This window comes from Leuresthes tenuis, unplaced genomic scaffold, assembly GCF_036924035.1.
Source record: "Leuresthes tenuis unplaced genomic scaffold, fLeuTen1.0.hap1 SCAF_4, whole genome shotgun sequence".
Taxonomy (NCBI): domain Eukaryota; kingdom Metazoa; phylum Chordata; class Actinopteri; order Atheriniformes; family Atherinopsidae; genus Leuresthes; species Leuresthes tenuis.
Genome location: NW_027325358.1, coordinates 7,047,985 through 7,075,548, shown reverse-complemented (window position 1 = coordinate 7,075,548; position 27,564 = coordinate 7,047,985). Strand labels below are relative to the sequence as shown.

General features: G+C 41.2%; 1 protein-coding gene across 1 annotated transcript; it reads left to right on the top strand.

Annotated features, from left to right (window-relative positions):
* The first annotated feature begins 2,681 nt into the window (after positions 1-2,681).
* On the top strand, positions 2,682-26,039 carry aspscr1 (ASPSCR1 tether for SLC2A4, UBX domain containing). Its single transcript, XM_072384325.1, has 17 exons — positions 2,682-2,786; positions 3,009-3,064; positions 4,341-4,455; positions 8,404-8,504; positions 10,750-10,807; positions 10,906-10,979; positions 11,093-11,630; positions 14,139-14,198; positions 14,311-14,450; positions 15,274-15,355; positions 15,450-15,516; positions 15,817-15,879; positions 16,891-16,943; positions 20,981-21,032; positions 21,151-21,220; positions 22,792-22,979; positions 25,770-26,039. Exons 1-17 carry the CDS (start codon positions 2,697-2,699, stop codon positions 25,778-25,780), a joined length of 1,818 nt encoding a protein of 605 aa, XP_072240426.1. The 5' UTR covers positions 2,682-2,696; the 3' UTR covers positions 25,781-26,039.
* The last annotated feature ends 1,525 nt before the right edge of the window (positions 26,040-27,564 follow it).

Below are 27,564 nucleotides of genomic sequence, written 5' to 3'. Positions count from 1 at the left end.
GCCGAACTTACAGTGGCAGAGTAACGGGGACTCCTCGGCAACTAGCAGACCAGATTTGCAAGTCCTGGTGCTGTTTATGGGCTGCACAGTGGTGTGGTGGTTAGCACTGTTGCCTCACAGCAAGACGGTTCCAGGTTTTGGCTGGGGCATGTTAGGTTAATTGGGGTCTATGGTTGTCTGTCTCTGTGTGGCCCTGTGATGGACTGGCGACCTGTCCAGGGTGTACCCTGCCTCTCACCCGATGACCAGGATGATACCCCAGCAACCCAACCGACGGATTAAGCGGGTATAGAAAATGGATGGATGGTGCTGTTTACAACCAGATGAAGTGACAGCGGGGATGGCCAATCACATCGAGCAGCTTGTGGGCAGTCTAACCTTATTTTGCCCTGAAAGTAAAACTTCAGAATTGAAAGAGGGTTTACTTTCCTTTTTCACTCAGGTGAAACAATCATGTGTTATCTGGATGAGATATTCATTTTATTTATTCATTCTTTATATAAGATCACTGCCTCTTTCACACCCAATCTAATCCATCCACCAGGTCCATCACCAATCAGACCTCTTAAATTCAGAAGTACATTTCTTCTTTTTCTACTCTGAAAGGTGTTTAATGAGGAAGGAATGCCAGTTCCCTTCATAAGTTTGCTCCATCCAGGCAGTTTTGAAGTTGCTATCCTGCTGAGTGAGGGAGGAAACTGGTTGTTTGTTTGTTTATTCAGAGGGTGGAAATTTCCCACCAGAGCTCCCGCTCTCGCAGTGATTTTGTGCCTGAATGTGGTCAGTCAGTCAGCTGTTTGGCCACTGGTTTCACACCTCTCCATCTGTTGGTGCCACGCATCATGTTGCCTATTCGGCGTTTTTCTGCCTTTGATCCAATTTGATCCTTGTTGAAAGAAAACAGTCTTGATTCTGTAGTTTCTGTTCAGGTTATCAGTCAAACTGCATATGGTACATACGTGATTTCATCCATATGGGAAACACATTTACTGTGTCTTTGCCAGTTTACTGACAGGATCAATCTTCTTCTCCTGGAGGGGCCACTGCGAATAATTTGAAGTCACTTTGTTGTTTGTCATCGTGCTTCTAAAATTAATCCAGCCCACAAGAAGATGAATGTCCCTCATATTGTTTTTGTACATTTTATGGAGGATTTGATCTCAGGCAGATGATCGGACTCACGATTTACAGAAACAAAAAGCAAAAATAAACAAAAATAAATTCTATAATCCTCAATCCAAGTGAAATAGAAAAAAACTTGAGTAAAAAAGTATCCTTTTTGAGATAAATGTTCATAGTCATATTATTAAGACTAATTACTCTGAATAGTTCCAACATAACGACTGATATTATAAACCTGTGGAGGCTTACACAAGCAGAGATGGTAAAACAAGACACCTGTTAGTTCTGTTGTTTTTAGGCACGGACTATACAGTCTGACAAAGGTAAGTAAGCTAAAGCAGATGTGTGTAAATTACTTCATTTGCTTTTAGTATACACCTCCGTATTTGCCAGAAAATCTCTCAAGATTAACTGCTTTGATGTGGTGACTGCAAATGCCATCACATACATGCATGCAATACACTTTACTTTTGTACTTCATTCTCTTTTTGACCATGAGTTCCCTGTGGGTGCAGAGAGGGTTTTTTTCCACAGCAGAAAGAGCAACAAGTGTGTTTATAATGGTTTAAGTTTGACTGAAATGTCCCAGTAAGTCATATCTGTGAGTATTCACACTGTAGAGCCCCAGACTTGCATGATCTTCATCAGCTTGGTTATTTGTAGCATGTCAAAAGATCCTCAGTGATATAGAAACCAATGTGCCAGCTGTTTGTGAACCATATGTTGATTTTTCTATTTGTACTTGTGCTTTTAATTTACTTAAAATGTATCTGAATTGAATAATACGTACAAGCCCAAAGAGGAAAATTTTACAAAAGTAGTTGTAAAAGGTTATTGCAGTAGACAAGAATAGCCTTCTGAACTAGTGCTTATTGGGATAGAGCTGAAGAAGCCTCTGATTGAACATATTTTATTGTTTGATCACTAGGTTCTGTAGAGGGTTTGCAGGGTTGTCCGTTCTTCTTTGCAGGAGCTAAGCTTCCTCAAGAAATAGAATCTGTTCTGTCCCTTCTTGTGGACAGCTTCGGTGTTGCTTTTCATAATCTGTTGTCCAGGTGAACACCCAGGTATCTGTAGTTCATGATGTCATACACGTTTAAAAACACAGGGTTATCCACTTTGACTTCTGTTTTTTCCCACAGCAGAGCAAAGGTAAACGACTAATAACAGTACCAACACAACAAAGAGCCCACAGCTCAGATTGTTCAAAATAAAAGTCACCAATAGAGAACCTATGGAGATCTACGTATGTTCTGCCTCTCAGGGTAAACAACAAAGGCTGGTGTCTGCTACTTGTGGGTAGAGATGTGGACAGGGTCGATTAGCACAGTCATATAACCGATTCACTGAAAAGATGAAGAGCCACCACCAAGCCATTAAAACAATATTTTTGTCTCAAAAATGTACAATTTTGAGGAACACAGATGAGTTTTTAAATATCCTCTAACTGCTTAAACGGGGACACACGCTAAATCTTAAATATCGTCATGGGTTTTAGGTGAATTGACCCTTTAAAAGTTTAAACCTTGCCAATAAAGTTTTTTCAAACAAACACAGTGACGTCACAACACACAATGGCAGCCAGCAGTTCAGCTGTAACGGTTCTCACTCCAAATGGACGAAGACAAACAGTTAAAGTATCTTCAAACACACCATTGTTGCAGGTGACGAGTCTTTAAGGGACATTTAGTGATCGTGTGATTTGTTTAATTTAATTTTTCTGTAAGCACACCGGAGCCAGCCGTTTTCTGAGTTAGCATGTTTGGCTAACGCTTGTTAGCCAGTGACAGATCATTTTCTGTTTTCGTGCGCAGACAATTAATGTAACATGATAAGTATGTGGCGTTGCTTAATTGGTCAAATTCTGCTTATATATATCGTCCCAGGTGCTTGAAGACGTCTGCAAAAAGCATGGTTTTAATCCAGAGGACCACAGTTTGAAGTGAGTATCTGTTAATGAAGCTCGTTCAGGTTGTTTTAGTTTTAGCTCCCATTTCTTTCAGTCCGCAAAGTATGTGCAGGTTACAGTTTAATGCGCCGATATTAGTAGTACAGAATGTAAAAGCTATCCTGTGTAAACTTAAATAACTACGGAGACAGCAAGAGTCTGGCCCAATGCACCCATATGAGACATAGACCCAAGAGTTGAAGTGACTGTGTGGGTGGTAAGAACACGGGCAAAAAGGAGATTTAATTCTGCTTCTACATGTCTCAGGCTTCATAACAGTAGCATTTATAGATTTTGTGTTTCGAGTGATGAGAAAAAGCTGTACTTTATATTTAAGAGGACATTGCATATCTTGCGTAGCAGTTTTTTCATACCACTGCCGTGTGTTCCTCTGTGGCTGAAGGAAGCCAGTGTCCAAACTATGTCTAGATTAAATCACAAGCTTTTATTTCATACTTTTCATTGGATGTACAATGTGGGGCTACACAGAGATGTAAAGGGTGACCAATAATAAATAAAATTGTGAAATATTGAGATAGTAAGGTTTCTACCTGACGGCGACATTATCTATCCAAGGCCAGCATAAACATCCGCACTAATAAATACAACAGCAGGACCTTTGTTTTTGCTAAATCTTAATCTCATTTGCTTTTAGTTGGCTGTGGAAACGGCTGTTTCTGACAGTTCCTTTTTCATTTATCCTGGCGTTTATTCCCCCATTCAAACTGAATTCTGCCTTCACCCACTCTGGAACAGTTATAGCCATTTATTTAGTGCAGAGTGAGTATGGAGAACCACTATTCAGCTGTATTACAAAGTATTTATTCACACATTTTGATGCTCTGATTGGTTGTAGCTAAGCTCGAGAATTAGCAGCTGCCAAAAGCCAAATGTGGTCGGTGTCCACATGGTTGGTTGTATAAATGTGATGTTTAAGCTAAGATTAATGTTGCTGTCGTTGTCCGGTATATATATGTCAATGAATTAATTCAGAGTAGCTTACTAGTTTGTTTGTTGATGTTTTTAGTATAGGAAGAAAATGTGAAAAAGTACACAATTCATGTAATTCACTTGTTTGTTTGTTTTTTATTGAAAGAGTTCACCATAAAGTGGTAAATTTAGATTCCATCAGTTCACTATTTCCCCTTTATTTGTCTGTAGGAATCATATATTTTCTTCTTTTTAATGACAGAATATCTCCTGGAGACACATGATGTATGAAATTTGATGGTTTTGACCTGCGACTCCTCTGTCATCATCTCATTGGCAGGTTTCAGAGGCATGTTGTTGACCTGACGCTGCCATGGAGGTTTGCAAACCTTCCCAACAACGCTAAACTGGAAATGGTGACAAGTACGAAGAAACAAGGTGTAGCGGACAGCCAGGTTAGTGTGTGTTAGTGAGTAAAAACAGCAGTAACTGTCACGTGCACATGGAGATTGTCTGCTTGTATTGATTGGTGGCAGCATTAGATTCAAGTCTGACCCGTTGGCAATATAATCTTTAAATATCTGTACTAGTGGATATTTGATAGTTACATCTTAGTATTTTATAGGATTGTCGTTGCAACAGCACACTAGTGTTGTCATGATACCAACATTTTGGTATCGATACCGGTACCAACATGTATTTCGATACTTTTCCAAATAAAAAGAGACAAAAAATGTCATTGTTGACTTAACTTTTAAAAAAAAATCTTAGAACTATAACTATGTAGTAAATAAAATAAAATACCACAAAGGCAGGCTTTTCTAATGCACAGACAACACAATTTAAAAAAGGAAAAAAATTATAAAAATAGGCAATTTAAACCAGAGAAAGTGGTAGGTCATTGAAATTCAGCTTTAATGTTTTTCCAGAGCTACTTTTGTGGAGAGTGAAGGGTGCAGGCGTTGCTTGCTTTTAGCATTGAATGTGGCTTTTTTTCATGGGTATATAAGTTATTATCTGTCGTTCTCTGAACTCCTTATGCAGGTCTGGGGGCTTGTCCTTCAAGAGTTTTGGAAGTGTTTCCACCCTTGGCCAGACATGTTTTGTAACACCATTTGCACAGTGGTGCTTCACTGTGCTCATTTATTTTAAAGCTGAAGTATATAAAAGCATATAGCACTTCGAGCACCTGGTTTATCTACGAGTTGCAGCGTGGTGAAGGTTACTGCCGCATTCTCTCCCTGCTCCTGTCTCTCTCTCTCTTTCCCTCCTTTATCTCTCAAACACAATATAGGATACATTTAGCTTATTTTTATGCCTTTCAGAATAAATAAAAAAGTATAGGCTGAAAGTCGTTGTAAATACTTCTTAATTTACATGTGCACATGGGTAGGTTAAGTTGTAAACTACTCGTTTTATGCATAAACGGCTCAATTTACACTCTGTGTGATCAATTAGTGGTATGGATGAACTTCAGATAGAGATAATGTGCCAAATGGAGATCATTCAAATAAATTCAAAGTACTGTAATAACACTTGTCAATGAAAGCGAAAGTAAGTGTTTAGCGACAGAAGGGTGTCATATTCTGATGAAAATTTGTCATCTTAGTCACTAATTTTAAAATCATGTTGTATATCTGCTACTACATAATAGCTGCGTAACTAAAAAGGAAAAGAGCCATAAAAGCAAAGCTTGATTCTACAGTTTCAGGATATAGTATTTATATCAGATAGTAGCATGCTGGATAACACAACACTTCACTGGAAAGTTAAACATTTGTAACGTAACTCACCTGTTTTAAACAGAATGTATCGTGATGCAGGTCATGAGGAATCGATGACTTGCTTTTACGTCAGACCAGAATATCAGGCTCAGAAAACACATTTTAAATGATTTTTTAAACCGTCAAATAAACATAACATGCGAACTGTGTCACACTGTTGCCAACTTAGACAAAGTAAATCAGCCTTTGCCCTGATAAAGTTTCACTACAGGGTCCCAGACGGGTTGGAATTGCTGTCTTTCCAATTCTAGCGACATAGTCCGAGCTGCCCTGGCAGAGCGTGAGCTGCAAAAAAAGAGCAGCGGCAGCATGTGGGCAGTGTCGCCGTTGTGGTTTGTTCGGAGGTTCTCCACCATATGAGACAAAAACCAAAGAGCTGTTCTGTTGCTTCTAACTTTATGTCTGATTATAGATAAATCACTGCACAGTCTTTGCTGGCTGACTGATGAAAATATTAGTTGTTTGCACTTAAAGTGGCGACGTCTGCATTGCATTAGGCGTGAAAGTTACAAGCTTGCATGTGTTGCATCAGAGTGAGAGCAGTTTTATTGGGAGTTGTCAATATAAAGTACATGTAAGCACAGAGTTTAGGAAAGAAAGAAAACACTATAAAGAAACTTAAACGAAATATTAAATCCTGAGCCAGTATTCTTCTCTAAAGTAAAATCTAAAGTTTAATCTTGTTTCGTGCCTGTTTTAAGTAACCAGTAGGGCTGTAGCAATACACTAATCTCACGATTTCATACACATCATTTTAAAGGGACAGTGTGATTTGACATGAATCGTCGCTGATTGGACTGTGGTCCGTCCTTTGAACCGGAAGGACAACACCGCCAGACAAACGGAAGCAAACAAACATGTCACAACCGGGTTTTCAGCATATGCGGACTCATGTTTATGTTGTGAATATTATGTCATCAACCTGCTTGTTTTACTTGCTAAATACTATATACACAAATCCAAATTCTCTAATCACAAACCATCTTTTTTCATTTTTGAGAAGGAGCTCAAACAATACATTACAACAATCCTACATTCTATAAACAGAAAAGCCATCAAAACCACTGAGCTATGCACTTTTTTATGCACTATTTTTATGAACCAATTTATCAATGTTTTGTATAACGTGACCCCCCTGGGATTGTTTTGTATTATTTTAATTTTCTGTGTTTTCACAAATTGTAACATCTGACTTTTCAATAAAGTTTGCTAAAAAAAAAATAAAATAAAATAAAATCGACTGAAAAAAGTGACTGAAAAATCGATACTTTATCGGGAAACAAAATATTGATATATATCGCTGTATCGATAAAATCGCTCAGCCCTAGTAACCAGGAGGACTTTATTTTCAGATTTTATTTCATGCTCAAACATATTCATGCTCAGCGTTTTATGACAAGAAAACATGACTTTTTGATTCAAACAAAATTTTCTTACAAAAATTAATTTAGTGTTAATTATGTTTTGAATTGGAACTTCAGACCTTTGAAGAAAATTGGAGACTGGATCTTGCCAGAGAAAATGTGAATTATTTCAATATATTTTCATATTTTGGTCAGCTGGGGGTATGTGTGTGTGTTTTATCGTCAGCAGTGGAAAATCCGTGAATTCCCAGTCTGTGCTCTCTCTCTGATTTGTATCCAAAAAAACACTTTGTTGTAGCTGAGCTGTACTTTCCTATGACATCATGGCTTCGTAATCCAAGCAGTAAAATTACGGCTTGGTTTGATCCGCTGTGTTGTTCATTTGATGGATGGTTGACTGTCGATCCCTCGCACATTTTATGTACGCGCACATACAGTCGCCCTTGAGCCACACACACATTTCCACACACCTCAGCCAGACTGGTGTGTGAGAGTGTTTGGTGTTGGGCCGCTGACAGCGACGGCCCTCTTTTCATCTCCCCTGGTGAGCCGACGTGTAGCGCGCTCTGCGCTGGACAACGCTGTGGTTGAGTAAACATAAACAAGTCATAGAGTGACTCAGAGAGAGAACAACAGACTCGCACTGGTGTTACTAATTTTCAGGCCCACATGTGCGACGTAATCAAGTCTGATTATCAAAGAGCTGATTTCTCTGAAAAATGGCTCAAGGTTGAAGAGCCAAGAACTTTGTTATGGGGGGCAGAGACTGGTGCTTTACATGGTGAGTTTCCTTTTTGGCATTTATGGCAGCTTTTTTAGACTTTGACTACATGAGATTCTTAAAGTTGGGGTGTATATGGTGTTATTTTTGCATTCTTAGGGCTCTGAAAGTAAACCAAACAAAGAAAAAAGCCAGAGGGACACTTCAAAGTGTTTAGTAGGTCTGTTTTAGTGTTAGTGAGTGGTCTCCGGTGTTTTATTTGTTTTTCCTTATGAAGTTTATTATTTAAATTCAGCTGGTTTCCCCTGGAGAGTATGTTTCTTTATCACTTTAGATAAACAGACAAACTGACCCTTTCAATTCATAATACCACACACTTGCTGTAGGTTAGACAACTAGAGGTGTGGATGGACTGATGCTGATCATTTAGGACTGTTAGGTATTCCTGGATTGTGTTTGTTTGGTTGATTGGAGAGTCTGTGGTCTGTGACGTAGCTTTAATCTCCAACTTGTGTGTCCTTGTGGTTTCATCAGGTGCGGATCGCTCTCCAGATGGAGGACGGCTCTCGGCTCCAGGATTCCTTCTCAAGTGGACAGAGTCTGTGGGAGCTGATCACACATTTCCCTCAGATCAGGTTTGTGTTGAGCGTGTGCACTCATGCAGGGTTTGCATCTGCTGTTTGGTTGGAGCATTACCAGCAGTTATTAACCTGTTTCTTATCAGAGCTGTGCAAAGCCAGGTTTAAAACCTGTACTTAAAACGGAGTCTTTAACAAAAAATAAAAAAAAGAATTAAACAATACTCATGTAAGAAAAAAAGGTAGTTTTATTTAAGACAATGCTTCTTGCTGAAAGCTGAGGCCTGTATCACACAGGCCCCTCTTTCCCTGAATCTGACGAGTAAGGAGTCGGAAGTCCGAGTTTTCCCAATCAAAGTGTGAATTTTTCAATATCTCAAAAATGATTGAGATCATTTCACGACATGAGAAAATAAGATTGTAAACTAAAAATTTCTCTCGTGGGTGGGTGTCTTTGCACAACTACACAAAGAGTAAAGTTGTGATATTTTTGTGGTGTTTAAGGCAGATTTGTACAAATTCTGAGACGTTATACTGTCACAAAGTAAATAGAAATAAAAATGTGTGTCTCAAACTTGTTCTGCTGTAAAACGGAGCTTGTCAGCATGTTAAGAAGTCTCCTCTGCTCTCTGTGTTCACATTAACTGCATTTTAATACAGACAAACTCCCAAAAAACTCCTCTCAGTCACAAGAAAAGAAAAGTCTGCTCAGTGATGGCATCCAAGATGAATAATTGTGTAAAAACGTTTTTATCCACAGGAGGTGTTTGGATTCAACAGGTGGGCCGACATTACTGTGAATGAGTTTCTTTAGAGAGAACGTCAGCAGCAACATAAAGGCACAAAACAAAACTGGAATAAGAAGTTTAACCTCAAAGTGGAAGCTCACCAAGTTTAAATGCATGAAATAAAATTCAGCTGAGTGGAATTGATTCCTAAAAGTTTTTTTATGCCGTAAGATTGAGCTCAGTTTATGTTAAAAGTGGAAAACTAAGCTTTGAGTTCAATCTATTTGTCTTTTATAGAAGCAAAAACAGCTCGTGTTTTAAATGATTCTATTCGCCATTATCTGAAGATCGTGGGTTAATTATATCCTCATCATGAGTTTCCTCTTCTCCTTATGAGGACTGGGATTCCTGCATATGTAGATAACATCTTTACAAACGTAGACTGAAAGCTTAGACGGCAAACAGGGATGTCCTGATGTCTTCAGCAACAATTACGTCTGGCAGCAGGTTTTATTTGAGCAGCGGCTGGCTGAAGGCTAAACGTTAGTGTCTTGAGTCATGGTGGAGATGTTGAAAATGTGATCAAATGATCCAGACATCGGGAATCTTTCATGTCAACATTTTTATTGCACGTTATTATTATTATTATTAGTCATAAGTCTCAGTTGCAGTCGCCACGAAACAGAAACAGAAACCAGTCTTAAAAACCATTTTTACGCAGTTGGCAGCAAAGAGAGGGACGCAGGTTTTGAATGCTGTGTTCATCGTGAATAACGTAACGTTTGGCTCTAATTGAATGTTTACGGGTAATCTTGGAGGGCTTGGCATTGATCCAAGCCTGAATAAAATGACTCTTTCGACTTTGATCTTATTTCTTTACGGCCTTTCAGAATAATTGTATTCTGAATATGTGATTTAGACTCTGTCTATGTTTGTAAAAAATAGTTGGTTCTGAGCCACTAAATATTGGTCAGAAATTAGTAACGTGAATTGCTGTAAAATGAGTTCTTTTCGTGTATTTTCCACAGAGTGAAGGTGGTCATTGTGTAAGAATGAACGCAGCCAAGATAACGTCCACTGATCTGTTGAAACTTCATCGTTCCCACATATCAGTACCACCCATTCACACACACATGCAGCTGTTACTCAGTAGTTCCAGCTGTGCGGTCCCAGGTGCTCGTGCAATCCACCAGCCTTCATCTCATCTCTATTAAATGACATCACTGCGTATCCTGATCCTTTTCCAAAGAAGTTATGCTTCCACGAAACGAGTTTGAGCTCCACACCAGCGTAAAAAGCTCAGGGAATGTTGAGAAGCAGAGGGGGAAGCTTTGATTTCCAGAATTGAGAGGAACAACAGTAAAACATTTATGGTTCAATTAGTTCCTACACGGCATTGTGCCCACATGGTTTACACATGCAGACAGTGTGCCACTGCTTCGCACGGCTTTTATTGGACCAACTTCACAGAGCAGATTCCTCTGGACAAGTAAAGGAAAAAGCCACTTTGTCAACATTATTTTCCCATCATTTTAATCCCTGTTCTTCCTCTCGATGCCACCATCTCTCCCCAGTGGGTCGCAGCTGTCCGAATCAGGATCCACTCCTGTGTGTGTTTACATGCGAGACGAGGTATGCTGCCTTCCTTTAACTCTCCCTTTCTGAAGAGATGAAAGTGAGTTTTATGGCAACACAGCTGCTGGTCCATGTGTGTGTCTGTGTGTGTGTAGGTGAGTGGGGAAGAAGCCCTAAAGAAAGCCACTCTGAAGTCTCTGGGTCTTACAGGAGGAAGTGCCATAGTTAGGTAGGCTGCTTGTGTTCACCCTTTATCTGTTTTTCTGTGTGATTTTTATCAAATTATTCACATAGTTCAGGAGGATAGTTAATGTAAAGTAACTGTCACACCCTCTGTTTAAGACTTCTGCTCAAAAAGGACAAAACTCCTGGGGAGGAAGATGAAACTGAGGCGATGCCGATCACACCTGTTGCCAAGGAAACCATCCCTAGGCGATCACCTGAGCTGGATCCTGCTCCTTTGTTTCCAGAGATGTCAACAACAGCTGTGCCATCAAAATATTCAAGTCCCCCTCAGCCAGTGGGAACTGTGCCTGAACCAACCCCTGCCACAGCCACGAGCACCATCCCCGTTCAACGGGAAGAAGCCCCAAACTCCCAGGATGCAGTGCGGCCCAAAGTCCCACCTGCAGGAAGTCAAACACCTGTCGAGGATGGAGAGAAACCAGGGCCATCAGAACTAAACTGTCACCCATCTTCTTCCTCTTCCTCGACTCCTTCAGCTTGTTTCATTCCTTTTTCTGGAGGTGGTCAGCGCCTCGGGGGTCCAGGGGGAGGTCTGTCTTCATCATCATCATCCTCGTTTCTGTCAGCTCTGGGTGCCACAGTGGAATCACCCAAAGCCAAGAAAGCCAAATCCAGCCATGGTTCTAGCACCAAGGTGAGCCCCAGCACCAGAAAATGAACACATGAAAACAGTCATGATGCCTTATTTTGAGATGACAGTAAACGGTCTTATCAATAGGTCAACGCAGCAGTTGTCAGGGAAATGTAGATTTTAAGGTATAGTTTACACATGGTTAACTCAAATCAAACTTTTTCTGTGTTTTAAATACACTTTAAAGGGATTCTCACCAACATAGAAGCAGGCAGATATGCTGCTTTATGCAGATGCATATTTATGTATTTTAGTTATGCATCAATCCAAAACAAACTGTTCGAACAACACTGTCCAGAGCGTCCTTCAGCATTCTCAAACAAAATGTGACAACTTGAGTCCAACAAGCAGCAACAGCACGGCAGATTGGCCTGAATGTAACATTCTTAATAATCATTGTAGCTGTGTTTAAATGTGTCGCAGGTAGAGCTCTTCAGGCGTCTCTTTTGCAAACTACTCAGCCTGCTCTGCATTTGGCGACAGGGAGCAGAGATCTCTGCATCAGCCGTGTGTTTTGCTAGCAAGTGATATTTAAGACCTGACGTACTCTGGTGACAGCTCAGTTCACATCGACAGTAACGGCTTGTCGAGGAAACCATCTGTCAGGGAGTCTCCATTTAAAGGAACCCTTTATTTATCCATTTTAGCTTCAATCCTCAACATTAGGCTACAACCAATGGTCACTTTCACAGAATGTGCCCACGTTAATCTCGTTAATCGAAACAGCGGCGGGTTAACAAAAACTTCTGTTTTTCACCTGTAAGGCGCAGCTGATATACGAAAGAGGCTAAAGATACAGAAGGAGAAAGGAGGAGCTTTGTTGTTGTGCCAAATTTGCACAAAGCTGCAAAGATTTTCTGTAAAAAAGCTGAAGAATTCATGTCTGTTTGATCTTGAAATTGAGCTGAATAAAATACACTGATTTGACCTTTTATCTTTAACTTATCCTCTCGTTGTCACATGTTATAACTTGTAAAAAGGCTCTTTTTAAGATGTTTCTTTTAACCCTCTGGGGTTCAGGGTATAATTGGCCGTTTTATCTTTATATTTCACCTTAAAAGCTGTTCATCTTCCCGTTGTTTGGTGCCATTTTTGTCAGCACAACCTCACGTGTGACTTTAGTTATTCTTTCATTTTCACATACTGCATTAACACATTGGACCTAAAATCACACAAAAAATGTGAAACCCGAGTAGGAAAAAGTTTTCCTCAGAACAGTCCGTTTTTACTGTTTCTTCTGGCACCAAACATGACGACATTATTCAGGAAAAAGCACAGCATGAATGATTTATCATAAGTCTGGGTTTACTTGGCCTATCAACACAATTCAATAACTGGTTTATAGTTTGAAGGCTGCTCTTGAGGCTCGCTGCTACATCATCTTAAATCTCTCATATGATGACTACAGAGGGTTAATACCAGAGTATAACGACGTTAGCGTATAACGACGTTAGAGTATAACGACGTTAGCGTATAGCAGCATTACTGATGGCGTTAGTTTTTTCAGTAGCGAGTAATCTAATTAATTACTTTTCCCATCGTTGCAACGCCGTTGTCGTTACTCAGAATGTGAAGTGGCGCGTTACTACAGTTTGGCTGAATGAAGCGTAAAGTGTCAGGTTTTGGCCACACTGGAGAGAGCAGCGGTGGGGATGATGACACAGTTGCGAATGCGATGATGATTGGCTGGGTGGGCAGATCACGCCCTGCTCATGTGGTCTCACTGCACACTCTGACTGCCAAACACAACAAGACCGCAACCGTGGCGACGAGCCAGGGAAATTCAAAGGTAGCGTCCTCCAACTGGAAGTACCGGCACTACTTATCACCCATTTTGATTAAGGCAAGAATGTTTATGTAACACGCACGCTATGCCCAGGAAAAAGACTTTATCCACATCTGCCTCAAGCAACTCGAATCTTATGAAGCACCTCAAATCAACACATGCTAACTTGTTGCTGCTCCTGCTGCTGCTAACCCAAACCCAAGCCCAAATCTATAAATATAGTATTCTTTTTATTGTGCAGTAGGCCTAAAATACAGCTTTGTTTCGTTTTACCCAAGTTTACATATATTTTTATTTCTATGCATGTCATATGGCAGGCTGCAATCTAGTGAGTTCAAATAAATACCAAATGTTCTAAAATACTGTAAATAGGGTTTTTATTCTTCAATATAAACATATTTGAGGTTTGATGTTGTAGAGTAACTAATTACTCTTACAATGAGGTAACTCAGAGTTACTAACTCCGTTACTTTTTGGGAGAAGTAATTTGTAATTGTAACTAATCTTTTTTAAAGTAAGATGACCAACACTGAATACCAGTGACCTTTACTTGAATGTAGCGATACAGCATTTGTTTTTGCATATGTTAGCATTTCCCTATCAACCCATTGTTACTGTCTTTAGTTGGATAGTGTTGCAAGAGGTACTGTTTGTGTTGTTGCTTGAGATTGAAAGTTAACTCTTGGTCTAACTGAGAATTTTCTTAACTGTACTTTGTCTGTCAGTGTAAAGCCACTGCCGGCTTGCAAGACCAGGATATGGATCACAGGGAGGAATTTTTGGAGGTAAGCCCATTTGTTTTCGGTCAGAAATATCTCCTCTTTTATGTCTGTGTGGCTTCCACATCAGGTTTTTGATTCACCTGTCCTGTGCATGGACACTCTTTGCTGTCTGCAGCCAATTGAGAGGGAGCCTCTTATCTATAACCTGGACTCGACGTCCCGACACACCGAGGATCTCGGCGATCTGCCTGACGAGTTCTTTGAAGTGACAGTAGATGATGTGCGGAAACGCTTCGCGCAGCTGAAAAGCGAGAGGTGAGTAGGAGCATGTGAATGCAACTTGGCTGAGTGCCTTTGGGTCAGAGGACGCTGTGTGTGATATTTAGTTTGAATACCTTCTTGCTGCAGACACACGTCTGGATCAGACCTGTGGTCCTGCACTGTTTGAAACAGATAATTAGTCAGTTTGGCATGTGGTCCTGCGGTGTTTTGTCGATGTATAACCCTTAATTGTTGAATACCAAAGCAATGATGAGAGGCCATAGGCAGGGAGAACGCTGAGTATCTGCGTGTGTTTTGAAGTTTTTTTTTTTTTTTCTTCTATTTATTATGAGTTTGAAGTTTTTATTTATTTATGAGCGCTTCTTCAAAACAGATGTGTAGAAGTTTATTCTGCCTTCTCTGGATGTGGCTGCAGCAGACCACAGCTGTGGAGATATTGTGCATGTTTGCAAACATGTTCTCTTTTATAAGACACCACACGCACTACAAAGGCTTCCAAATATGGCAAACTGGGAGCAATTAGTAATTCTGTTTTTTTGTAGACCTTCCAGTCATCGACCAAACACCATCAGGTTGAGACCTCGCCGCGTGCAACCTTTAATCTCTGTCTACATTAACATAGCAGGCTGTCTCATTGAGACGCTACTACCATTTCAATGACTGCAATTACCAAGGGGGGAATTAAGGTGGCCACAGCAATTTGTCTCTGCCTCTGACATGCACAGCACGCACACACACAGCCACACACGAGTAAGGCTCGGAGCTAAAAACGCCACTCGCCTTTTTCTGTGATGTTTCAACGTTCTGCTTTATATTACAGCTTATTTCAACTTATTTTATGTTTCTGTTTCTTCAGGAAGTTAATGGAGGAATCTCCGCTCATGACTAAATCTCTTAAAGAGGCGCAGATGAAGCAGAAGATGGAGAGATATCCCAAAGTGAGTCGTCCCGTCCCGTTCCTATTATTAGAATCTTGCATTTATTTAAAACATGCAAACTATTCACAACCCACTGCCTCTTTTAATCTTCCAGGTGGTCCTGAGGGTTCAATTTCCAGACAGACATGTTCTGCAGGGCTTCTTCAGGCCCCTTGAGACAGGTGTGTGAGTGCACAGTGTGGAGCGTGTTCATTTAACCTGGCTAGCCACAGGTATGGCTGCAATGTGAAATCAACTTGTGGCTCCCTCACCACATTTATGACTTTAGCCTCACCAGAGTGATCGAGACAGAAAGAACGAGACAGGTCTGTAATTCCAGGGATAGATGCACCTCGACAGCCAGGAAAACAACAAACTGGAGGGAAATTCCTTCTAAAACAGGATTTCCAATCCACACAGTGACTGATGGAGGTGCAGTTTGTTCGTGCTTCAGCTTATTTTCTCTTGTGTTTTGTGTCCAGTTGGTGCTGTGAGACACTTTGTGAGGAGCCACTTGGAGGATCCTAAGCTCAGTTTCTACCTGTGTAAGTGTCATTTAATCTCCCGCTAATTAATCACAACATCTTCAACCATCAAAATGGACCTTTTTAAAGCTTAAATCTGTCAGTTATAGTTGAGCTGAACTCACTGAACCGGATCCTGAGATCATGCAGTACCAATTATTCTGGTTCGTTGCTGTTTTTGTATTTTTCTTTTGGTCTTGACTATTGAAATAAAGAAGAAATATCACAAAAACAATGACTAAAACTTAGAAAAATTACTTGGAATTAGACACTTTTTAAAGGATTTTTTCAGCATTCACAGCATTTATTTGTAAGTTGCTTGACAAAAAGGGGCATGACGTGCAGCAAAGGGCCCGAGGCAGGCCTCGAATTCAGGCCAGACACGTCGAAGTTATCCCAACCAGCTGAGCCACCAACACCCCAGGCACTTTTTGGAAAGCATTTATTTTATTGTGTTTTACTTCAGAGCAGTTGTAACCCTGCTCATAGCTGTGAAGGCCACTGAACACAGGCTTTGAACGACTCCTGCAACAGATACAAACTTATCATCTCGATATGCAACAAGTCATTTCGTGTTACTTGTGCTTCAGCTGAGTAACACGCGTCGGTTTAATCAACACAAGTTTAATTTGGAAGCACTTTGTCCCAACAGTCCTCTAACCTGCCGGGCTTTGGGGGATCGTAGCCACTCGCCTGTGTTGTGTACTGCCGAACAGAGCGGGCATGGAAGAGGAAACCAAAGAGATGCCATTCGCCCTATTACTCCCCTGTGTACCATCTACATGCTTTTGAAGATGATATTTAGATTCTTGCAAATGTGTGTTAATCAGAATTTCTCACAAAGCTCTGAAACTGGTTTCTCGTGTATAGAAACAAATAACTTTCATGCTTTACATGAAACAATTGTTTCACTTTAGGAAAATTACCACCAGAACTCACACGTGTTGTATTTTTCTGATTGGAGAAGAGGTTTTAATAAGGATTATGTTCCCAGTTTGTAACTTCTGCCTTTGTTTCTGATCTTTATTTTAGTCATTACTCCTCCAAGAACTGTTCTGGACGACCTCTCGGCTACGCTGTTCCAGGTTAGCTTCCTCACACGTTTAACCCTGTGGAGCTTCATTTGAAACTTCACTGTAAAACGGCTGATTTGTCTCAAAGAAATCTCATAAGAGTCGAACTCTAAAACAACAACCTCACACACACACACACACACACACTGATTGTAAAGTGTATTGGCTGGTCCGTGTCTCCTCTTCAAAGCCCTAGCACATTCCCGTCCCAACTGACCCCCCCTTTTCTCACTTTCACTCACACTTGTTCCCCCTTCTCCACTGTCCTTGACCCCAGCTGGGCTTGATTTTTCCCAGACTGGCACATGGGGTTAATACAGGCCCTGCTTTGATCTTCACACACACACACACACACACACACACACACACACACACACACACACACACACACACACACACACGGAGCAGTGGGCAGCCTCGCTGCTTTGTTGCCTTTAAGTTTTGAGTGAAGACGTATATCTCTCGTTTGATTGATCTCTTCATACCATAACACCCTCACAGACTTGTTCTTTTGCGTTTAGATACATTATTATAGGTCATTTTCCGTCATCAGCGCTCCCGTTTTCTCACTCGACACTTTCACTCAACCTGAAAACGTGGAGGAGCGCAGGGGAGGGTGAGAATGTTGTGCTGATGATGAAGATTCAGCCCTCAGAGGGGCTGGTACAAAAGATAACAGTCCTGAAAAGCACACTTTGAAATGTGTCTGTGCCGGTGTGTGCACCCCTCTGGTGATGTTCTGATGTAAGTCTCGCTTGTTCCTCTTTGTTCTTTGTGTCACTTTTCGAAATCTCCCTGCCTGTTTTTCACTACTCGTCCCTCTCCTGGACCCCGTCTCTCCGACTTCATGTCTTTCCTCCTAACTCCGACTCTCTCCAGCCCTCTCCTGTGCCTCACCCCTCCCCTCCCCTCACCCCCACGTCTGTATCCATTAGGGACTTAAAAGCGTTAAAGTGCACAAAAACAAAATCTTTAATCTCCTCGGTGTCATTTCACACACACACACACACACACACACTCCGTCTGGCTCTCTTTCCCTGTCTATACGTCAACCTTTAACACACACAGGAGGAATCTTTAATCTTTTTTTGGTCGTGTCTCGTAGAGCACATGGATGTATCTGTCTAACACACATGCGTACACACACAGACGCGCACTTTAATCACTTTGTGTCATGTCAGGAAAGGAATGTTTCCCAACCCAGAAGCCCTTTGATACCAGGCGTCCCCTCCCTCGTCCGTCTGCCCCTCTGTCTTCCATCAGGATCTGTTCAGCCTTTCTTTCTTTCTTTCTTTCTTTCTTTCTTTCTTTTTTCTCACCATTCCTCACTTCTTGTTTTTTTACACACTCCCTCACACACACACACACACACACACAGGTCTCGGCCCGTCTTATCCAGAGTGCCACTGCCAGAGGGAGCAGGATAGCAGGAATGCCCGTTGTTCCTCTGTAACGCATTGTTTTCTGCTCACAGGGCTGTGATGATAGCAATTAGGCTGCCGTGCCCCAATTTAGCAACCAGCTACACAAAGGACAGAGTGTGTACGATGGGTTGTAGCGTAGAAACTCTCCTAACACCGAGCTGCACTTTTACACTGCTGATTAACCTGGAGTGAACCTGGACTGATTAAATGGTTCCTTCCCTGTAGTTTGTGTAGCTACACCTGTAAAAACGGCATTTTCCTACGACATTCATGCAGTTTTATTGTAATAATTATAAAGGAGCGTTTTGCTTTTGACGTTCTTATTAATTTGTGAGGCAGACAAAAGCAGCTTTTCATATTTTTTTCTTTAGTCGGCATCTAATGATTTTATCAACTGAATGATTTCACACCTGAAAATCTTTTTCTCAGTAGTAACCGAAAATTATTGCTTTAAATTGGTTTGAGTGTTTGTGCACAGATTGGTTTCTTTGTGTTTCAAGCCAACTAGTTTTTAAACCAAACTTAAAAATATGTCTAAAATGTTTTACTTAAAAAGAACGTTGATAAAAGACGGTGATTAAAAAACACAACTATTTTCTTCATATTTCCTCCCAGTCGGCCAGACTTTCATGTAATCTTTTAAAATGATCTTGAGCAATAGTTCTCCAGGCTTTCTTTGGACATTGGCTGTTTTTTTCACTTGTTTTCAGTCCAGTCTTTACTGACCATTTTCAGAGGAATGTGTTTTTTGTTAGTTGAGCCACTTAACACTGACCTATGAATCGTTCAAGGATAAAATAAAAAAAGAAAAAGGCATCTAATTTAAGGTAGAAACCAGTGTTGTGTCTACACATCACAGACAACTTGGCAAAGAACCATTAAAAATGGTGTCTTTAGGCACTTTGTTACTAGCAGCCTGTCTCAAAAACAATATTTGTTCCCATTTCTGTAGTCGAATATTTGAAAAATGCCAAAGATAACACGGTCTGACAGACATGAAATATTATTTTTGCAGCAACAAAGTGATTCCCAAAGAGCTATTAGCTGAAAACTTGGCATATCTCAGCATGGTGTGCAGTGTGTCCTTAAAACATTTGAGGAAACTGGACAAGTGGAGGACAAAAGAAGAAGTGTCAGGCCTAAAAAAAGAGGAAAAAATCCAGCAAAGACCTGTCACAGGAGCTGAGAGATGCATCTGGACCTTCAGCTGATCCATCTACTGTTGGCCCAAGCCTCATCAGAAATGGTCTCCATGGAAGGGTGGCTGTTAAGAAGCCATTCTTAAGGAAGGGAAACAGGGAGAAAAGGCTGAGCTATGCCAAAAGACACAAGAAGTGGACTGAAAATCAGTGGCAACAGGTCTTATGGAGGGATGAATCCTCCCCAGAGCCCGGACCTCAACATTACTGAAGCAGTGTGGGATCATCTGACAGAGAACGGAACAAAAGGCAGCCAACATCCAAAGAAGAGCTTTGGGATGTCCTTCAAGAAGCCTGGAGAACTATTCCTGAAGACTCCTTAAAGAAAGGACAGAAAGCTTATCTCAGAGGGTTCAGACTGTGATGGAGAATAAAGGAGCTCAGACCAAATATTCACTTTCATGCTCATTATATGCATTTATTTTTGTGCATCTTTCAATAATTTGCTGCACCCAATTCCTATTTTCCTTCGAATATATAAAAAAATCTGGGGTGTCTTAAGACATTTGCATCTTATTTTATATTCGAATGCTTATTTAGATGATTTAGGAAGCACAGGATGAGATGCCTCAAAATCTGAAACTTAAATATATTAAATTTAAATTATCTATAACTGAGAAAAACAATTATTTGATGTTTTAACATGCTGGCAGATAAATGACTGAAGTTATGATTTATATAAACAGTTTAATAAATTAGGAACGTGTGGTAAAAGATGCCGAGATACTCGGTTTTAGAAGGAATTGTCTCTTTTTTCATGAACTCTTATCATGGACTTGTTGACGTTTTACATAGTTTTTACTTTGAACTTATCGGTTTATCACCAGTTTCAAGCTGTTTCTAAACACATCTGGTAATTGGAAGAAGAAAAGCAGGGCGAGCAGTAGTTTCTTTTCGTGTCACGAGAGCAGAAATAATCCTTTTTCCTCCTTGTTTTCGTGTGTTTGACCGCTCGCTGAAGCATTCTTCTCAGTGTTGCTCGTGTGTGGTACACATTTTCTTTTACTAGTTTTACCTCTGTCCTCTTAGAGTGATAAACGCACGCCCTGCCTGCCTGTTTTCATACCTCAAAATTGTACGGTTGATGATATCTGCCTGCCACTGGTCCATTATAACCATTACAACTATCCCCGGTAGAGGAATGTGGCGCTTCGGGGGTGAAAGTGTTTTCACCAGCCGTTTCATTGGTGCTCATTTTGTGGTCTGCTTCAAAGAACCGTGGTTGCTGGTTCAGCTCCCCGAGCGATGACTCACCCTCAGAAAAAAGCTTGATTTTGGCTTAGATGTGGCGGCAGCAGTTGCTTTGCGTGTTGCAGGAGGCAGAGGTTTTTGTTTGGACATTTCCTTGTTTACAGAAATTGACATGTGTGCCAAACATTTTTGAAGCTTCTGTTCACTCCCCCCTTTTCCTTCCTTCTGTCTGTAGGCCAACCTGTTTCCTGGTGCCGTGGTGTACTTGGGCTCCGACGTCAAGACAGGTTTTTGTCTGTTTGATTCCCTCCTTATGCTAATTGGAATTAGATACTGGCCAATTACTGAGGAATGTACTGTAACACAACAATAGTTTACATTGTGTGTCTGTTTGTTCCTCCACAGATTCTTACATAAAGAGAGAACTGCTGGAAACATCCGTCACAGCCTCGCAAGCAAATGAGTCCATAGCAAGGTATGTGCGCCTGTGTGTATGTGCCTAAACGTGCACCTGGTATATATATGCACTTGTATCCCGCGGCAACCAGCCTATTTTCCTGTTACAAAGCCGTCATCACTGGAATCCCTTTGAGGTTCTGCCTAAACAGCAGGTGCCCCGATGCGCCCTCATTTCCTCCACACAACCATACACATTCTCGTACACTTTAACACACTCTTTTCCACTCCGTCTGAAGATGGAGCCCAAAAGTGACCGTCAACTGTCGTCCTTGCGTCTTTAACAAGGTTACCTCTCCGCCTCGTTTTACATCGTTATCCTATTCAACTTTATTTCAGCTCAGCTTTAAAGGGAATTCACTTTTTTATGTTCCTGGGAGCATATTTCAGGGTTTCTGAAGTCACCAGCAGGTGTAAAACTCCCCAAAAACACAACAATGGAATTTTTGTAGGTTCCCCAGTTTTCATTTCAAAATGATGTCCCTCTTTAAGTTCACTCCACCTCCTCTGCTACGCCCCGCCCGCTAACATCCACCCTGCTTGAGGGATGAAGCCAGCTTCTGGTGGAAATGTCCTGCTGGCAGCTGTACTGACGAGCAGGCGTCTTCCATCTACCAGCAGCCTCAGAGGATGTAAGAGCCCAGTCTGTGTTTTAGGGTGACGTTCCAGCAGAGTTAGCTAAAGACTGTGTATGTGCAGCAACCACATTTCATCTCACTGTTTTAACAACAGTTCAAAGCTGGACTGAAGAAACTGAGCCACAAGGAGGGATCAGTTCCAACTCTCAGAGCCTGAACTTCAGAGCTGGGAAATGGAAGTATCTGAGAAATGATTCCTCATGGTTTATTTATTTCTTTATAGTTTCCTTTAGCAGTAGCTAACACTAACAGCTTAGATAATGAAGATGATGTACACCAACTTCTAGAAAACGTTTTCCTTCTTTTTGTAAGATTTACATGACTGTTATCACATTACTTTGTTAACTGAAGCTTTGTGTAACTCAGAAAAGCTGCAGCTGAGTGGATAACACCGGTCCTCTCCTCACGCTCGTTGCTACATTGAAGGCCGTGTACTGCTCTCGGTGTGTTAACGTTACATTATCGGCATGTTTCTGAGAAAGTTGTAGGTCTACAAGTACAATTGTTTGATGAGGTTAATGAATACAAAATGTCCAAACACAGTAATTTTACACATGGCATCGTTTAGTAGCATCTGCTGCTAACTCATAGCTACACCATAATTTCCCTCTCGAATCAATAGATTAACTATTTATATCTATAACTGGAGGATATTTCTTTCTTTCTTTTGCTTTCATGATTGATGCCATAAGACAAGTCTTCACCCCGACAACAGTGTGTGGTGATGGTGTCAAAACAGGGCTGAGAAGAAGAGCCACTGTGGTTAATCTGTCTCAGACATCTTAATAAGACCTCAGAAAATTGTGTCAAATTGGTTTAAAAACAGGGCATAAAAAAATCATGTCACCCTTTAAGGAAGAAAACACATTCCTGAACAAAACAACTCTAAATCATCTCTCCTGGCGTGTTTGAATCATGTTTTTTGTCCTTTCTCATTCTTCCTCGACCTCAGCTGCATGCTCAGTCCCCCAGCACCCGGCTCCAGCTCTGCGGGCGTCGAGGAGCCGCAGCCTTCCCCGGGGCTTTCGATGAAAACCAGTGAGTCCACACAGGAAGAGCAAGACCCAGCCGCACGCACCCAGGCTGCTAAACCTCCAAAACCTGACCCTGGCAAGGTGCCCAAGTGGCTCAAGCTTCCAGGTCAGGACAGTAAGCACACGCATACACACACACACATGCACGCCTGTGCTTCAGTTGCGGCGGTCCTCGTCAGTTGATTGAGATGATCTGGACGGGCTTTGGGTTGTGGTCATCCTGCTCCATCACTGCATGGAACTACATGGTGAATGTTACAATTAAAAGTGTCTCTACATTACACGTTTACTGACATCTAAAAGCACTTGGTCACCTCTTCTTTACATCTGCCTTTGTATGTCATGACCAACTAAAGGAAAAAGCTCTTTTCTTGCTTAGAGTGGCACATTTAAGTGATGTTGAGAATAGAAATCCTTTACGGTGAGACACCAAAATCCTGAAATAAATAGAAGGAAGGTGAACATGGGATTGTTCAATCATTATTTCCTTCCTGGTATCGTGACAGATGCAAACTATGACGAGGTTAAGCGGTACTAAGGCTACAAAACAGTCCCATGAGTGAAAGAATATCTGGTGTTGTGAGTCGTTTACAGCGTAAATGTAATGGAGATACCCCACTAACCGGGTAAAAATGCAGTGCCACCAAACCTGCCTGCTTGCACACATAAAAGAAAGCGTTGCTAAATGAATTAGCCATGTCTGATCAGCAAGAAGGACGCACTCAAGCCCACTCCTTCTGTGAAAACCAAACCGATAACCAAACAAACACTGTAGCCGTATACTTCCTGATATATGTTGGATAGCACTTTGTGCTCGACTGATGTGTGTTAAAGACCGTTTAGGATTGCAGCCGTCACTACTTTTTATGCACAGGTTGGTTTTTGAGTCTGGGGCTGATGAGGTTCTTCGGACTTTCTGAGACAAAAATCTGACTTTTTCAACTTGAAACTGCGAGATCCTGAATTCTGAGTTCAGATGTCTGAATATCGCCTGATGTTTTGCACATTTTCCAGATAGACTTTTATTGTTTTTTTTCTGTTTAGGGCGCTGAACACATCAGAGATGGACTTAAAAAACCCACACAGGTCAGGTGTGAAAGTGCGCACACAGCACAGGAACAAAAACAAGTAACAACCCTTTTGGCCCCTTCAGAGACGGCTTCATCTTTTTCTGTCTATAGAAAACAGATTTAACTCTTGTCATGCTAAACACACATGCAAACCCCAAACCACAGTGAAAAGGACGTGGCTTTTTGAGAACAGAATTCCTCTGACTCAGACGATCAGGATGAGCCAATTAACTGAGAGCGGTCACCTCCTCCGGTCCAAACGACCACTACAGACGCTGTTCAGAGGGAGCCTGCCGCTGGGCCACATCACACAGCAGTGAACCCCTGCGGTCCGTCCAGAACCAGGCCTCTCTGTTGTTCTGTTGTGGTGTTTCTGCCGGTCACCATATTGATGATTATGGTGTTTAGGTCTTGTTTGTGTTTTTGAGTACGTTTTATTTTTCTGGCTGATCTCTGTGTGTGTCCGTGACCGTCTCCAAAGAGAGTTGTGGCTGTTTCTTTTCTTTCATGAAGGAAAGTTAGGAGGAAAAGTCGGAGGGGAGTGGGCTGAAAAAGGATTATAGATTCCACATGTGGACCACTGCAGAAAAACATGCACACACAGTAGACTTCCTCCCAGTCTGTCCGACACTTTTTGTCCTTTGATAAAAGAATAAACTACAAATACGAGTTATTGTGTTAGATGGACCAAAGCCAGGCTTCTAAAATGGATGTAAATATGTTAGTCCGACCAAAAAAATGCTTCTCAAAGCCGGACAGACATGCCCAGACAATTCAGTTGGGGTTCGAATCCCTCCTGGATGATTAAGTTCAACAAGACTCAAATGCATCTCGGCATCTTGTTCAGAAGTGATGGTAAATTTGAGCGAGAGGTGAGGCTCCATCAGCTGGAACGAGGGCGCTGCTTCGGTCCGTTGTGGTGAAGAGGGAGCCGAGTCAGAAGGTTCCAACCCTCACCTGGTCACAGATCTGGGTAGTGACCAAAATAATGAGGTCGTGGATACAAGCGCCTGAAATGGGCCGTAGAGATAGTGGGGGGAGCTCGACCATCTGAAAGGGGCTCGGAGTAAAGCCGCTCCTCCTCTGCATTGAAAGGAGGTGGTTGGGGCATCTGGTTAGGATGCATCCTGGATCCTGTTGGAGGTTTTTCATGTGCATCCAACTGGGAGGAGGAACCGCGGCAGACACAGAACTAGCTGGAGGGATTATATAGCCGTTCTGGCCTGGGAACGCCTTTGGAGAGTGTTGATTTGAAGGCTTTCCCTCCTGGTCCTGATGCCTCTGTGACCCCATCTGGGATAAAACCGAAGACAATGGCTGGATGGACTCAAATGGGCCTAGGTCCTCTGTATATGCTGCCGAATTGAACCTTTTTGTAAAAACAATAAGCTGAACGTGTATATCAGTCCAGCTGAATCCTCAATAAAGCTGCTCTCACTCAGATATTTTTCAGTTTCTTCTGTTAAACCGATAAACGCTGATGATCCCCCACAGTGGAAGCTAGAAGCAGCAGAGCATCTTTAACGTTTTCTCACACAGTTGAATAAGAATAAACATCTGAGTCGAGCTCAAACTGTAGCTCAGTAACAACACACTTCTTGTCCTCACTCTCCTGGTAACCTTCTGCCACTCCTTATAAAGCTCATATCTTCTGAACAAAAAGCCTCGGATGATCAGCGTTGTGCCAACTTCCTTCCAGCGTTCTTACAACAGCCTGCACACTTCTTAAGTTTTCTCATCCCTCCTCGTTGATTTATTTGAAAGCTATGCCACTAATAAAGCTGATCGGGGGAGAATTTAATCAGTGTTTTCTGTTTCTTGTGCAGGTAAGAAATAAGACCTCGGCCGTGTGTTGATGGGACGACTCAGTGATGCACTTAAACTCTGTAGAGGCTTAATTTAGTGACCACAGTGGACTTAATCCATCATGGAGGACGTCTGCAGTCAACTCGGCTCCTGAATATAGAGATGAACGATCAAATGAATGAATTTCCCAGAAGATTGCTGTTTTATTCCAGAAGTTTTCTGCTGACAGTGCTGTGGAGGCTCAGGAGATGATGTGGTGTGAAGCAAATAAAGATGGTTGTATTAAAAGTTAGTCCATTGTGTCTAAATTTCACCTCAAAGTAGATTTACTGGATTCTCAGATCAAATTTTATCAGTAGATATCAGTTAGATATCTGTTAAGAGACTTTCTCTTTTATTGAAAAAATATAATTTGTTTTCCATGAAAGTATTTATTGATCGTAACACTTAGAAGCATCTGTAATGGTTTAAGAGGTTTTATTGATTGTTCTCTACTAAGTTACCCATTACAGCTTTTTCTGAAATTAACTAATATTAATATGTGGTCAATTCTGAACTTTAATCCACTCAGAAATCGGTCTTTTAAGGTTGCGACGTTGTACAGGGAAAGTTAACCTCTTTACTCTCCTGCTGCCTTTTAATGAAGTCATTTCTTTGCAAATTAATCAATGAAAACTTTATTTATGTAGCACATTTCAAACCGGAGCTCAGACAGAATATAAACAAGATGAATTTGAACAAATATAAACAGTTGTAGTAGAAGAAAAGTTAAAGTTTTCCCAAATATAATGAAATTAAAAAGTGAAAATCCTTTAGATGCAGCTTTCTGAGGACAAAGAAAAGAGCTGAAATTATTCCAATGAAACGTATATAATGTGAGTGTATAGATGTTGGTGTGTGTGTAAGTATATGTATCCTGCAATCTGTGTACATCAGACCGGACAGATCTGTAAAAGGGGAAAGGAGTGAATTAATATGCATCTCCATGCGTTTCATTAATGCTGAAATAAAAAGTAAAAAAAAAAATGAAAAAAAACCTTGAGAATTCAGGGGGGAATTTAGCAAACTCGTCAGGGGGCCAAACTTTAACGTGTCTCTGTTATTTGTCCCGTTGGGTTTAAAGGGCTGAAAAGGTAGAATTTGCAGTTTATGTTCATAACTCTGGATACTTTCCTCTGTATCTGGTCTTTGGATTGATTCCCTTTTAATTTTACAGTTTAAACATAGCCTACATTCCCATTTCTTTATTAAAAAGTAGCATCTAAACATATTTCTGATCTCCTTTTAAATGTCTCGTTAAAGAAACAGAACAGCTGTGGCATTATTTAGATGCTGCTGTTCTGCACACTTTCAGTTGATTTAATTTGTTTAAAGGTTATTTACTTATGGGAACACCACACAGCAGAATAAACCGGTGGAGCAGAGAGACGGACCCTCTCGCACCAGCAGGTGGAGACACAGACCTGAGACCATGGATCCATTCAGAACCAACCCTTCTGCTCACACCAAATACAACAAATACCTTTAATATCAAGTTAATATCACTCCATCCAATTTCGGAGGCATGTTAGACTTAGGAAGGAGGCTGCATCAAGATAATCATCAGAAAATGGGTTAAGATGTGTAATGTGATCATTTCTGAGGTTACAAATGTTAGAAAGTATTCATCGTCCCTCTTCGGTGGGTTTTTGTTACATCGTGCTCAGAGCAGTTATCACGCAGCTTTCCAGTCTTCAGGCTTTTTTGGCTCAAACTCATCCACCTTGTTTCCACCTGGTGAAACAAAAACTAACTTGATGGTCCTCTGCTCAGCGC